This window comes from Bos indicus x Bos taurus, chromosome 1 (assembly GCF_003369695.1).
Source record: "Bos indicus x Bos taurus breed Angus x Brahman F1 hybrid chromosome 1, Bos_hybrid_MaternalHap_v2.0, whole genome shotgun sequence".
NCBI lineage: Eukaryota > Metazoa > Chordata > Mammalia > Artiodactyla > Bovidae > Bos > Bos indicus x Bos taurus.
Window position 1 is genome coordinate 66,600,633 of NC_040076.1, and position 15,524 is coordinate 66,616,156.

Sequence of the window (15,524 nt, forward strand, 5' to 3'; positions counted from 1 at the left end):
AAAGAATGAAAAATGAGATGACTTATTTGAACTTTATTATTAACTCTTCTTTATAGTCAGGTCCCATATCCTACTTTAATTCCCATTACCAAAGTGACATCTCCCCAGCAGCCAGATGGTTTGTGTGTCCTTATTTCTGGAGAGGTTAGGAGGGACAGCTGAGTACACTGCCTGGGGGCACGCTGCCCGAGTGCACGCCGAAGAGCTAACCTCCCCGAATGCCCTGGTGCTTCTCAAGAGCTCTGGGAAGCAGCCAGACCACACTCTGCCTTTGTCAGGTGTTCTGGTAAACAGAGGCTTTTAGGAGAACAGTCTTGGATAGGTCCTGGCAAGGTGATGATGGCATTCTGGCCACAAGTTTCTGAGGATTTTGAAATCCCAGCACCATGGAGTTACTTGGGACCAGCACAGTGGCCTCTTCTGTGCTGTAGCTTAGAATTCCTAACTGGTCCTTTCCTTCTTTTACACTAAATTTCTCAATTACGAAAAGCTATCAAACGTATTTTATTGTTGTTGAAAACTAAGCATTTGTACCTCATATATATCTTATTTAGTCTGACGGGGATGCCAAGTTGTCTCATATTTAGCTATGGATGCTGGTTTCTATTTAAGTATTTCATTTATTCTCACATGCTGCATGAGTTTTAAGGGATGGCAAGTCCTTATAAACATTCAGAGGGTTATATCAGTTTAATGATATATGCAGGTATTTGGGAACTTAGTTTAATAAAATAGTAAAATCTAATGTACTATACAGCTTCATAATCCATCTGATAACTATCTATATAGAGTACTTTGACCTTAGCTTTTAGATACCAAGCTCTTTGATTTTTATCACTTGGCAAATTTATCATCAAAAAACATTACTTTATATACATTTTAGCAGATTAGTCTTCCTTGATTAATATTTTGGAATACTTACATATTATCTAAATGTAGATTTTAAATATGGGTAAATCTAATGTATTTTTTAAGTCATTTTTCTTCATAAAACAATACCATTTTAACTTACAAAGAAGCATTTAAAAATTTTTTAAGTGTTGTATTCTTGAAGATTTATTGTTGTAAAATGTTTAAGTCAAAGCTCAAAAATCCTACCATGCAGCAAGAATTTATATCATCATTTTGTGTCAGCTGTCCTCTTTAGTTAAGTTATAATAGTGACTGCCTCTTTGGGGGTTGAATATAAATTTTCTGACCAGAATTTAAGACCTTCCCCCATCCGATCCCACTTCTCCCAGTAGCCTCACATATTAACTTCTGAGCTGTCACATACTCTACTAGTAATTATAGTATCTTATATTGCTTACTTCTCAAGCAAATCAGATTTCATGAGCACTGTTATAAGCAACAAGGACAAAACTGTCTTCTTTTGTATTCTATAGTACCCACTTTCAATTAAGTGATTGTTACTATTTTTTGCTTAATTTCTGAATCATTTTTTCATGTTTATCATGTCTCTACAGGTAAAGGGGGCAGAAAATGTTTTCCAATTTATATTTCCTATAAACCCTGTTTGAATGAATTAACATGTGAGGCTATGGCTAGGTACTTGTTAAGTTTTAATAAAAATAATAGTATGGGGAATTGACTCCAAAATTTATTGAAATCAGGCAACAAGTTGTGATGGATGTATAATTCATTGTCATTAATCAAACATTACTTGAGTCCCTTTTATATACAAAAACTGAGAATTCAAAGATGAATAAACATACTTAGAGTCTACAGAGCTCATCATCTACTGGACACATAGCCTGTGAAACCATTACAGCACAGGCAGGCAGTGATGGTTCCACCAAGTGGTGATTTCTGAACTGAGTTTGTAGCATGGGCAGAAGCGGGTAGTTCAGACATAGTAAGAAAGAGGCTTTACTACTCAGACGAGCTTGCCCTGAGAATCAGGAGAGGGCAGTCTGACATGGTAGTGAGAGGTAAATGCCTCTCACAGTAAAATGCCTTTATTAATTTTGATTTGGTTTATTTTTACTTTTTATCTTGGTAAAAAGACTCAGAACAAATACAACCATTACTTGTTTTTTCCCAAATTACAAACGATTCCACAGACCATTTCACATCCCATCATTGAGGCTGTCACTTAAACTGTGGAAGTAGCATCTGACAAATCTCCAGTCCACCACCATCCCAGGCTTATTCTCTTCTGATCTCCTAAACCAAATGCCTTGGAGTTATTCCAAACTCCCTTGTTCCCCTCATTTAATCAGTCATCCTGTTTTGTGAGCTTTACTTCTAAATTTTACCAAATACAATGATCCTCTAGAATAGTCATTGAAACGAATAGAATGAGAATCTGTTCAAGGACAGACACAAGAGATTAATCACAGATATCAAGATTCCAGTCAGAAACCCTGGGATCTAAACTTGCATTTCCAACTGTCTAACTTTGCAAACTGAGGCTCGGTTCAGTTCAGTCGCTCAGTCATGGCTGACTCTTTGCGACCCCATGAATCGCAGCACGCCAGGCCTGCCTGTCCATCACCAACTCCCAGAGTTCACCCAAACCCACGCCCATTGAGTCGGTGATGCCATCCAGCCATCTCATCCTCTGTCGTCCCCTTCTCCTCCTGCCCCCAAACCCTCCCAGCATCAGGGTCTTTTCCAATGAGTCAACTCTTCGCATGAGGTGGCCAAAGTATTGGACTTTGAGCTTTAGCATCAGTCCCTCCAAAACACCCAGGACTGATCTCCTTTAGAATGGACTGGTTGGATCTTGAAACAGGTCTTAAATTCTTATAATGCAAGACAATGTTAAAAAACAAAACAAAATACATGCCAAAATTGAGAGAACACCATCTTTTAAAATACCTAATCTTTTTTTGGCCAGTTTGACTCTACCACTTGATTTCTAAAGGGTTTAGTAAGTACTTGTCCACAGTTTAACTGTTTTGTCATTTCCTAATGCTGCTGACGCAATGATGTTTTCTGTAGGATGACAAGCTGCTGAGATTACCACATCTGTATGACCTTGCAATTTCTGTACAATCTCTTTAGTTTGAAGATTCCAAATGTATACCAGGTTATCCTCTGAACCAGAGACAATCCATTTTCCACCAGTAACTGAAAAACTGGCAAATACACAGTACTTCTCATTCTTATGACCAGTATATGTTTTCAGGCATCTGCCTCTGCTGTAATCCCACAGTTTAAGAGTATTGTCCAAAGTTGCAATGAGAATATATTTACCGTTTGGAGAAAATTTTACAAAAGAGACAGGAGGGTTATCATCATCAACAAGTGCTTTTAAACACTGACCTGATGCAGCATCCCAGATTCGACAGACACCATCATAGCTACCTGATACTATCAAGGACCCACTACAATTAAAATGAACAGCAGAAACTGGGTCAGAATGAGCAGACAAAGTCTTAAGGCACTTGCCTGTTTTCACCTCCCATATTTTCACGCTTTCATCAAAAGATCCTGAAATGATGAGGTTGGACGGTGGATTGAAATTACAGCAAAAAACGTAATTACTGTGCCCTTTAAGTGTTTTCAAACATTTTCCAGACCTCACATCCCAAATTTTTAGAGTTTTATCATCTGAGGCAGAAACAAGACGACTGGAATCTGATGACCAGGCAACATCTGATATTTCAAGATTGTGTCCTTTAAGTGTTTTCTCATATTTTCCATCATAGGCTCCCCAAATTATAATTACTTTATCAGCAGAAGAACTTGCTAGCCATTCTCCATTAGGACTAAACTTAACTGATGATACTGCTTCCGTATGTCCCTCCAGAGTGAATTTCAGAGCGTAGTTTGGTTTTTCAGACACTGGCTTGCTCTGATTGGCAGATGAGGGGAGAGCCGGCTCTGCTTTCGCATTTCCTGACTGCTCTGTAGTCATGACTCTGAAGCTCGAAGTCTGTAGGTTGGCTAGATGTCCGGTTTTGAACCAAGCAGTCCGTATTTTGGCTTTGTACACAGCAAAATGAAGATAAACAACATCTGACTCAAAACAAAAACAAACAAAGTCTTTTAGTGACTAATCTCTGGATCGTCTTTAAACGATGGTATACACTAGTTCAGCAGCACAGCTTGGACCACTTCACTTTTTCCTCGCTGCTTCTTCTGGAAACAAACACTTCAGAAATACTATTAAAACGGTCCCGTGCGCTGTCGGCAAGTAAGGTATTAATGGTGGGTGTTTTGTGACTACATAACGCGCTTCAAAGCTGCAAGCGGTGGGGTGTGGGGGGGAAAATCTACAGAAAATATTTTTCACCGCTTCTCCCCCCAGCTCTGAAATATCTGAGTACTCAGCACCCCTACCTCCCTCACTTTAGACATTGTACTTTGAGCATGAATAATCGCCGCTAAAAACAAGATTTCAGAAGCTAAGCAAAAACCTGCATACACACGATTTCCTAACGCCCACACCTGCTGCCGACGCTCCAAACAGCTGCGTAAGGAATAAAGCGTGCGCATGACAGCCGGGAGCTGGGCGCATGCGCAGGGAGCGTAGAGCGCATGCGCAGAGGATGCCCCTCCCACCGCTTCCGAGCCGAGGAGGCTTGTAGAAGTCTGTTTCAGATCAGATCAGTCGCTCAGTCGTGTCCGACTCTTTGCGACCCCATGAATCGCAGCACTCCAGGCCTCCCTGTCCATCACCAACTCCCGGAGTTCACTGAGACTCACGGCCATCGAGTCAGTGATGCCATCCAGTCATCACTACGCTTGCGCAGAAGCAGACGCTGGGGTTTCCTTCCGGCGTCTGCAGGAAGGGCTTCTTCCAGATCTTGCTGGATAGCGTGGGTCGCTGTATTTCGGAGACTATTCATGACTTTCGCGAAACCGTGGGACGAGAAAGAACTAAATTTTGAGATGCCTGCGGGCATGGATTTGGATGTAAGCCATTCACACTGCGCGTTTCTTAGCCTTCCTGGGCCCACTCAGCGCCGGTGACTCTGTATAAGCTCCTTGCTGCACAGGTGGCTTTCGTTCTCTTCTCCAGCAGTTATGTGGAGCCTGGTGGCGGGTTCGAAGGCCTGCAAGTAGGCGAGGGCAACGTAGCCAAATTTATGCCCAGGTGTAAATGTGTTCCCCAAGTGTTCGGGAAGGATAAAAAATATGTTTTAGAGGCCTTTGAAGGCTAGCGCCTAGGTAGCCTGAAATGATAGTGCCGGGGGAAATGAGCAAACGTTTTAGCACTTCCTATGGCTTAACTTTCCAAAGACAAGGAAAGTTCAGATCTGCTAGGTGTTTGGAACAGAAAAGGCGGAATGGAGTAAAAAATGTGTGAAGTGAAAGTGAAGTCGCTCAGTCGTGTCCGACTCTTTGCGACCCGGTGGACTGTAGCCTACCAGGTTTTCCGTCCATGGGATTTTCCAGGCAAGAATCCTGGAGTGGATTGACATATCCTTTTCCAGAGGATCTTCCCGACCCAGGGATTGAACCCAGGTCTCCCTCATTGTAGGCAGACACTTTACTATCTGAGCCACCAGGGAAGTCCCCCCCAAAAAAAGTGTAAAGTTACTCGTAATTAGGCTTTGTTGGAGAAGGAAATGGCAACCCACTCCAGTATTCTTGCCTGGAGAATCCCAGGGACGGGGGAGCCCGGTGGGCTGCCGTCTATGGGGTCGCACAGAGTCGGACACGACAGAAGCAACTTAGCAGCAGCAGCAGCAATTAAGCTTTAGCCAGCCCTCCCTAGTTTTAAGAAGTGATTAGTGGCTGTGAAATATGTGAAGGATACGTGCTTTTCAGATGTTGTTTAGTCGCTAAGTCGTGTCTGACTCTTGCGACCCCATAGATGTAGCCCTCAGGCTCTTCTGTCCATGGGATTTTCTAGGCAAGAATACTGGGGTCGGATCAAACCTGTGTCTCCTGCATTGGCAGGCGGATTCTTTACCATTGAGCCACCAGGGAAGCGCTTTCCAGGTGTAAATTATTCTTTGCTCAAGAACAGGTTTACCCAAAATGAAAGCCTGCCTAGTTTCTCCAATCCTTTATAGACTGTCCCTTGGTATCTGCGGTTTGTTGGTTCAAGGGCCCCCCCGCCCCTTCCCTTCCCTCCACACAGCATACCAAAATCCACTGGATGCTCCTCTTTTGTATAAAATGATGTGGTGTTTTTATATAGCCTACTTATATCCTCCCCTATAAGTCATCTCTGTATTACTTAAAATACTTAATATAAATGCTATGTAAATAGTTGCCAAGATGAAGCAAGTTTTGCGTTTTGAAACTTTATGGATATTAGGGGGGAGGATGTTTCATCTGTGGTTGGTTGAGTCTTAGGCTGTGTAACCCCCGTAGGGAGGGCCAATCCTAATTGCTCAATAAAGAGTGCCCGAGAGAAGCTGTTTGTGTTCTGTTTGAAAGGCTTTCCTGCTAGCCGGTTGAAGTCAAGAGGCAAATATGTCTCATGTTGTTTTCTGTCAGTCAAGAATTGAAGCATTTGGAAACAGAACTGTCCCCTATCTATACTTATTGGGGATAATTGAAGGTCTTGTTTTTATAAGGCACCACAGCATAATTACACCTATAGTAAACTAGTAAAAACCTCATTACTTCAACACCCTACTACTCTAGTTTGGAATTTAGACAGTTGTCGTAGCTAGGGCAAATTAATGGTACAAACACAATAAGGTGCCGAGAATGGGAAGAGCATCTTTAAAATGGTTTGGAGCATCCGTTTTTATACATTATTTTAAACTGATTAAACACCTCCTGCCTCTTTCCTCCTCCTGTTTGATAGGGTTAGTGTGATTGTTACTGGGAAGCTTAGAAACACTCTAAATTCATAAAAAAATTTAAAAGCACTTCACAGAATAAAGCATAGGCTTTGTTTCAAAGAATATAAGTAAAATCTGTATTTTTCCAACACAGAGTAAAGAAAGGAAATTGTTGTTTAGTTGCTAAGTCATGTCTGAGTCTTTGCAGCTCCACGGACTGCAGCACTCCAGGCTTCCCTCCTTCACCATCTCCTGGAATTTGCTTAGATTCATGTCTGTTGAGTAATTAAGGTAAACGCACAGTATGAGGGCTAGGATGGGTGCTGGTACTTGAGGATATCTACCCCACTAGAAACGTCAGAAGCATGAGGGATAAGCGGGCACACAATTAAGAATGTGTTGGCAGGAATATCCAGAAATAATTTTTCATCATTTTCTTAAAATTTCAGTGGAGAAATTTCCATTATTCATTTCTCAGTATCTGGAACATTCTATAAATAGTATCCAGAACTCATGTAAAGAAAAAACTATAGTTAAATCTTTATTCATTAGTCATGTTCTAACACATATAGTTCTGATACTGTACTCATTATGAATTAGAACAAAGAGTATCATAGCTTTACTTCCTTGGGAAGAGGGGAGCATCAGCAACTGTGGAGTATGTAGGAACAGGGATTACTAATATAAGTAAATCCAAAGTGACTGAAACCATTAACTGGAGATTTGTATTTGGGACTCTTCAAGTTCTTCCCTGGTGGTTCAGACAGTAAATCTGCCTGCAAGGCAGGAGACTCAGGTACAATCCTTGGGTTAGGAAGATACCCCTGGAGAAGGGAAGGGCTACCCATTCCAGTATCTTGCCTGGAGAATCCCATGAACAAGGAAGCCTGGCGGGCTGTGGTCCATAGGGTCGCAGAGTCGGACATGACTGAGCGACTAACACACAAGAAATGTTCTTTACTCGGTCCCGTTTTTAATTTCTCTTTTTGCTATGTTTAGTCTTCACCAGATAAGTGATTTTGTAAGTTTCTCTCCCATTAAAGTTTCTTTAAATTTCCCATAAAAGTTTTAGAACTGAAAGTCTCATCTGTGGTTGAAAGGTTTTTGCTCCTTGCCATCCAGTAAAGTTGGAGCTAGTCTGAGTAGAAATATTGCCACATATATGTGTTAATATACAGTATTTGTTTTTCTCTTTTTGACTTACTTCATTATATATAGTAGGCTCTGGGTTCATCCACCTCACTAGAACTGACCTAAATCTGTTCAATGACTGAGTAATATTCCATTGTATATATTTACCACATCTTCTTTATCCGTTCGTCAGTTGATGGACAACTAGGTTGCCATGTCATGCCCAGCACGACATTGTAGAATTTTTTTTAATTAAAAAGACAGACACAAATACTACCACAGATGGGTCATTTTTTTTTTTATATTTAAAAAAATTGGGAGGGTAGGTATGAGTGCTAAACCTTAACGTTGCCTGGGGGTGATTCCTATACTACAGAACAACTTGACTGACTTCCTTCATAGTAAGTCTGATTGCCAAACCCAGACCTCAAAAATCAAGCATAATTGAAATCTGAACATACCCAGTTGCTTAAGACCACCACCAATTTAAATATATGAAAATCTCTTTGGGCTAAATATGGGGTGGCCATATAACTTATCTAAACTTTTTTAAAGTAAAAGAGGGCACTAAAATAATTAACAGGTGTTGATTTAAAAACCAGGACTGCCCTCAGCAAACCAGAACATTCAATGTGGACTTCCCAAGAGGGCTCTCATCATCAGAAGTTAATCTTGAAAGATTCTACAGTGTGTGTGCTAATTTGCACTCCAGCCTGTCCAGACCCCTCTCCATTATTGTGGCCTTCCGCGTTTCTATTTACCCATAAATAATGCTGGGCCCAAGTGTGTTATATAAGGCAGTGGTCCATACTGAGCCTCTGGGCTCCTTTGGCTTCCTCAGGTTAAGTGGGTATAGATAAAGGAATTTAGAGAGTAATTTTATTCTTTGAAAAACGATTGAAGATCACAGAAATGACCACATACTGATTTTAAAATTAGAAGAATACTTTTTCCCAAAACGGCGAATGAAATGGGGGTAACAGTCATCTAAGGGAGCCTTAATAAATTTGTAAACCCAACAAGTGTGTACTGTGGATAAACGTGTAGCCTGCAGGAACTAAGACTGTTTTAAGACTTTTGTTTTCAGAAAAATACCTGGTGAAATCTCTCAAAAATGGTAGAGAAGCAATCACAGTGAATAAGTACATCTTTCTGTTTATACTGATTTGTCAGTTAAATTGGAGGAATGCATAAAGAAAATACTCTCATGCAGCAATATATGCAATGTGTAAAAATGAAAAATTCAGTAGTCTAAGGCAACCACGAGCTTCCACATTCAGTGGATATAATCGGCCAAAAATTTTTTTCTTAAGAGTATGCCAAAAGAGACTGATGAGCTATTTCTGGTGTATATATAAACATGGGGTTGGTAATATTAGTTACCCTATAAAATATACCCATTAACTTTTCTCAGAAGGCATTTTTGAGTTTTTTTTCTTTATGTAACAAAACTTGTGTTAGGACAGTGTTTGGTTTTGTAAATTTAAGGTCAAATTAAGTCTCCAGAAAGGGAACTACATATAAAACACATGCTGAGACACTAGCTTTAAGAGTTGTTCATCCTGGTTTCAAACAGCAGCATAAAAGAATCCCTTTGAGCTTTCTTTTGTAACCAAGTGAAAGTCACTCAGTCGTGTCTGACTCCTTGCGACCCCATAGACTATACAGTCCATGGAACTCTCCAGGCCAGAGTACTGGAATGGGTAGCCTTTCCCTTCTCCAGGGTTTCTTCCCAACCCAAGGATCAAACCCAGGTCTCCCACCTTGCAGGTGGACTCTTTACCAGCTGAGCCACAAGAGAAGCCCAATAATACTGGAGTGGGTAGCCTATCCCTTCTCCAGGGGATCTTCCCAACCCAGGAATCGAATCAGAGTCTCCTGCATTGCTGGCAGATTCTTTACCAACTGAGCTATCAGGGAAGCCCCGTACCCTTTACTAATATCACATAGATGCACATTCCTTCAGTCATTTAATATTTATTGAATGTCTGCTGTGTGCAAGGCACTCATCCATGGCCTGACCAACCACATTCAAGTACAAAGAATCATTAGAACCATTCCAAATCAAAGTGTAAAAACACTTTGAAAAAGGACATAGAGTGGTCAAAATGACGAGGTAAGCAGAACATAACAACATACATTAAAAGGTCATTTTTTAAACTTTGGACACTCCTTGGGTTGATAATCCTTTAGGAAGTCAGCTGTGTTAAATTCACATCCATGGATGGCACTGCTTTCTATGGTAACATTCTTCATTCCAAAGCCTTTTCCCTCTGTGTCAGTACTTTGCTTTCTACATTTGAATTTGTTGAATGGAAATGTTTCTGAGTTTAGCAGTTATGCTACTAAACTCAATGAATCATGTTATTTTTAACTTGTCAAGTCATAGGAAATTTTAGCACCACAGAAAAGGAAAGATGTTTGGATTGAGTCTCTACACTCTGGATTGTGTAGCCTAAAAGCAGTTCATACCCAATTTAGTCATTTCAAGGTGCTGATAAGAAGAAAGAATGGCCCGACAAAACAAGTAACTTGGCCCAGCTGTGGCCGCAGTGTCCTGTTCTGGGAATTCTTGGCACAGAACACTTGTGACTGCTGCTTTCTTCAAGACACACAAACTGCAGGGCTTTCCCCCACCTTTGGACAGTGTCTAAGGGTTGTGACCTTGAGGCAAAGTAAATTCTCCTAAGTCTTGATTTTGTCACCATAATGACAAATTATCCACCTCAAAGAGGTGGATAAAATGAGGATTAAATGAGAAAAAGTGAAAGTCCTTAACCAGGCACCTGGAAGACTAGAGAGGTTCCAATAAAGATGAGTTCCCTTTATCTGACCTGTAAGAAAACAGGCTAGGATTTCTTTGTCTACTCCTAGCTGAAAACAGAATGGAGCTTCATCTACCCTTAATCCTTTCTCCTTACTCCAAACTTCCAGATGAGTTTTATGTCCAGTAGCAATCTGACATTTTAAAAACCAGCATACAGTGGTATTTGTTTTATCACACCTTTATGCTGCTCTGGTACCCACTGTTACTGCCTTTTCCTGACAATAAAGCATGTTACAGAATACTACCCAAATCAAAGCAGACTTCCTGGACTAGGAGTGCCACATCTGGTTTCAATTACTTTAAAAATATACACACACATGTATAAAGTTTTTAACTTCTGATGACAGAAAAAGGTAGCCACGAATATTTCTCAACTGGGTAGATATATTTACTCTGCTTACCTCATAATAGAAGAAAAATGGTTCTAACAGAAGCTAACAGCTTCAGATGGCAAAAAAATTCAGATGAGACTTCCACAATAGGTACACCTGTCTGAGCAAATTTTGGAATGCAGGAGGTAGAACACAGTAAATATGAAAAGCAAATAATACTTCTTCCTACAAGTGGATCCCCTCTTTACTGAAAATCACCCTTAGACATCACAATTTCCAATATATGCAGAAAGTCCCAAGCCCTTAAATACCTTTAATGACTTGCCTCTTGATATTAAAATGTTCACAAAATGAAAAATTCTTTAAGTTGAGGAAAACTTTCATAATGCAACCTCAAATTGGGGGGGTTAAATAACTGAAATATTTATTTAGCACTGGAGAAGTAAATTCATAGTTGCCCGTGGGTGGCCATGTACAACAGAGGATAGCTGACAAAGTCTGCTTAATAAAATATACAACATATTTTTTCTTATGCAAAATCAGCAACAATCTGGGATAATTCAGATTTATTATGGGGTAACTGTCAAAAGTTTTTATCTGTGACAATAACGATGAAAATCAACCCAGAGTCCATTCAGCTTTATCTGGCAGATGGAAGGTACAATCCTAGGGCAACAGAATTTTCAAAAACAGTACAGCTGACAAAGTGTAAAAAGGTTCTAATTACTTAGTGACAACATGAAGTGTTCCATGGAGAACTGTGTCTCCTAAATCTCACATTCTTCATACCTATCACCTTTACCTTTCTAGGTGTCTTTCAGTCTAACACATATCTACCTGCTGATCCTTCAGATACAAAGTGTCTTTACATCCCAAATGTTATCAGTGCTTCCCCGCCACACCCTCCCCCCCAAATAAAGTTCTCATTTCAAAGAATACACTTTGAAAGTTTAGAGGAGGAAATAAAAAAGGAGAAAGGAAAATCAAGCCACTTTCCCCCAGAGCGGTATATAAAACTGCAGAAGAGTTTTCCTGTGTTGAAATTAGCATGCTTTTGTAATGACTAACATCTCAGTGAAAGTAAATTAACACAATCTGCCAGGTAGAGAACTAAAAACAGGACTTTTTAACAGCTACCTTCTAAAATGTCCCTCTGTTACTAAAAAGGCTGCTTTATCAATTCCAACAGTTATGATGGGATTTAACTTTTAATCAATTCCAACTTTTATATTTTAAAAACTTAACTGCAAGAAAAAATTAGCTATCTCATGGCTCATGAACTTCTAGGACAGAGCAAGATAAACTCCTCTTGTTTCAGACAGACAATAGACCACATTAGTTAAATGGATTTTGTTTTACTTCATTCATTGAGACACCTGCAGTTGCTAACAAAAATTCCCAGTGTATGCTTTGCTTGCTAATTTGGGGAAACTTCGTTTTATATTTTTTCCGTTAAAATTGATTTATCAAAACAAGATGAAATTTTTAAAATTATCCAATAGAAGGGACATGATTTAAAACATCCTAGAGAAATGATGTTACCAGTAATTTACAATTTAAAAAGACTCAGCCACAAAAAATGTCAAAGCTAAAAACAAGAGTTTTACTATCATTCAGTGCTTCTATTACCCTTCTGAAAGAAGTTATATTTTAATGTGATGTAAAGGCAACATTGAAAGTTTTTCTTTAAATTAACCACCTAATTTGTCCCTAAAATTACAAAGAAAGTCTTTTACAGGTCAAGTGCAGTAAACTAAAATGTTCTTTCAGCACAAAGCAGCACTAGAAAAAGTAACAGTTATAGATGGAGTTGACTAGTTTTGCAGTGGCTGCTCCATCAATAACAGACATCAGCAGACGGTATCCATTCCAGAGCACAGACACAACTACAGACTAGATGCGAAGAATGCATCACACACTTGGCTGATAAATGTTGTCTTTGTATCTTTCTATTTTGAATGAAGTGGATTTCTTATTAAAGTTTAAATCAGATCACGTAAGTTGGTGGTTTAAACAACATGATGAGGTATGAAAGCTCTGAATATCCCTAATGTTCAGCAGGATTTACCAGAGATATAACAGCTTGTCAGGGGAACTTTCAAATAGTTACACTTTGGGGTTATAATGAATTCTAGAAGAGGACAAGATTAAAGAGGTTTAAAAGGATATTCTCTGAAAAAGAACTGAGCAACTTTCCTTCAGAATTCATTTTGAACAGCACATCAACAAAAAATCTTCTCTGATAATATGTCCCAACATTGAGTCAAGATGGCCAACTAGCACCAAGAAATCGTATTGAACTCAGTTGCAGTTCTCTTGGCAATTAAGCTTATTTTTCTCATTCCAGTCCGAGCACAAATGTGGATCACTGAAGACAGTACTGGAAGCGCCATTTGCAGGTAGAGGTTGTAGTCATTAAATGAGCCAGAAGGTAGAAACTTTTTATTTTATGGAAAGGACTTGACTGGGCAGTACTAGTAGGAGATGAAATGATTAGGGAACAATGAGGTCATAAGAAAAAGATCACTGCCCTTATTTGGGTTAAACAGGTCTGTCCAGAAGATGGTCATTGAAAATAAGGATGCTACTTATGTGCAGCATGAATACACTAGAATCCAGCTGCACCTAACTAAGGAAAAAAAATAATCCCTAAGTAACCTTTAGAAGCGTATTTATTTGCCAGTCACAGAAGGGAACAGCACCTAGGGTGAACTCCAATTTAATGAGGACCTTGATCAGGACCACAAAGCCTGAAACATTTGTTTTAATGCAGAAACAGCCCTAGTCACACTGGTTAAGTTTGGGAAAATCAGAGGGTTTTTTTTTTTTTTCTGTTTTTAACTTTTTTATTGAATTACAGGATACGGTTTTGATCACTAAGGATTCTAAATCTTCATACCAGTATTAGAACTGTACCACTTCCAAATCCTAAGACATGTAAGACCAAAGAGAAGCAATAGCCATACAAATTAATATGTGCCCCTCTCCTTTCTGCTCTAAGGGAATCTTCAAACCAGTATCACATTTAAGAGTCAAAGTTAATTCTTCAGCATTCCTGACAACTAGAAGCACATTCACTGAAGGCTGAAGGTGAGGGAGCGGATGGTTTACTATCTGTGGAGAATGGCATCAATAGAGGAAATAAAACCATCCAATCTCAGTAAGGATTAATGCAAATGTGGCTAGAAAAAGCCACCAGTTAATCCAAGGGTTCACTGTGGAGGAACTCCTGAAAGTACTCTGAAGTACACAACAGGTCTAAACATTTCCCTTGTTGCAAGCAGTTGTGTGAAATTCAAAGTAAAGATTTAGTCTCATCTTTTAATGTCAGTATTTTTTCCCACATTAAAGGGAATGAGGAGTCCTCTTTTTCCCCCACAAAAAAAAAGGGAGCCACATTAACATGTGCATATTCCCATGACTCTATAATATGTAAGTGCGGATCTCGAAAGCCTAGGGTTTTCCATAACAGAGTGGGCCGTTCTGGTTATTACCCTTTTATTAGAAGGGTATTCCACCACAGAGAGCCAAAGGTTTTCCAGATGTGTGTAAGAGAGCAGGTGCGCAAGGCAAGCAAATGAGCGCAAACAGTATTATGGAAAACATTTGAGAAGTTAGCTCCATGAGGACTGTGGGCTCCACAGAGGACTTGACTGGGCAGCCTGGGCTGACACAGGGACATGAAAGCAGAGACTGCTTCAAAGCTGGAAACCTTCCATAGGCGCCTCACACTGCTGGAAGATGTACTGCTGCTGGCTGAGGTCAACCTGCGGTGCGATGCTGCTGTCCTCATCCTCGGTCCCAAAGTAATGCTCAATAAGATCAAAGGCCTTCTGGTAGATCTCTTGGTTTTCATGACTCTGTAAGAATTCAATTTTATCCAGGCCTAAAATGAAGAATTTTTTAAAAATCTGTTAGAAATTTTAATAAAACTGTATTTTGCCATGTTTGTTTCTCTGATGTAAAGGAAGATTCTCTACTTACTTCTCATAAGCATTTTGCAACAACACAGAAAATACTCCTCCAGTTACAACTGAAAAGAAGTATTGCAAACTGACATCTTAAATGTGTGTGCAAGCAACAGCCAGTCCCCAGAAGCAGCAGTTTCTGTAACAGTCACATCATCCTGCGCCTAAGGCCAGAAGCAGAAGTTTTCCTACTGGACTATGTCTGTGGCCTAAGTTTATTCTTAGCTCTGGTTCTAGCTATCCAGGCTCTGAGCTAACCATTATCATTTCAACAAAGGTGTAACATCCATAAATCAATCAGCCAGAATCAATTTATATTGCTTTAAGGAAGAAGTCCAAGCAGAACTAGCCAACACATACTCCCTTTACTAAGTTTAAGTAATCTGAGCTAGGCTTTCTTTTACCTACAGCTTATAAGCAATCTAAAGGCTACAGCAATACTGGAAATAAATGTTAACAGTGCTCAGGGAAAAAAAAATACATATACATATTAAAAACCATACACACACGCACACACACACATCCAAAAATTAACAAGATATCTATAGCAAAATATCTGGGTAAAGGAATA

General features: G+C 39.7%; 2 protein-coding genes across 2 annotated transcripts in view; both read right to left on the bottom strand.

Annotated features, from left to right (window-relative positions):
- Positions 1-305: 305 nt before the first annotated feature.
- Positions 306-4,452, bottom strand: WDR5B (WD repeat domain 5B). The gene is made up of 2 exons (XM_027534539.1): positions 4,399-4,452; positions 306-3,966 (listed from the first exon to the last, which is right to left on the bottom strand). Exon 2 carries the CDS (start codon positions 3,863-3,865, stop codon positions 2,873-2,875), a length of 993 nt encoding a protein of 330 aa, XP_027390340.1. The 5' UTR covers positions 3,866-3,966; positions 4,399-4,452; the 3' UTR covers positions 306-2,872.
- Positions 4,453-11,017: 6,565 nt separating this feature from the next.
- KPNA1 (karyopherin subunit alpha 1) overlaps positions 11,018-15,524 on the bottom strand; it is a 71,366-nt gene continuing 66,859 nt past the window's right edge. Inside the window, exon 14 of the mRNA XM_027535087.1 lies at positions 11,018-14,871. Coding sequence (XP_027390888.1) covers positions 14,684-14,871 — 188 coding nt within the window. The 3' untranslated portion in view covers positions 11,018-14,683. The remainder of the gene's footprint in view (positions 14,872-15,524) is intronic.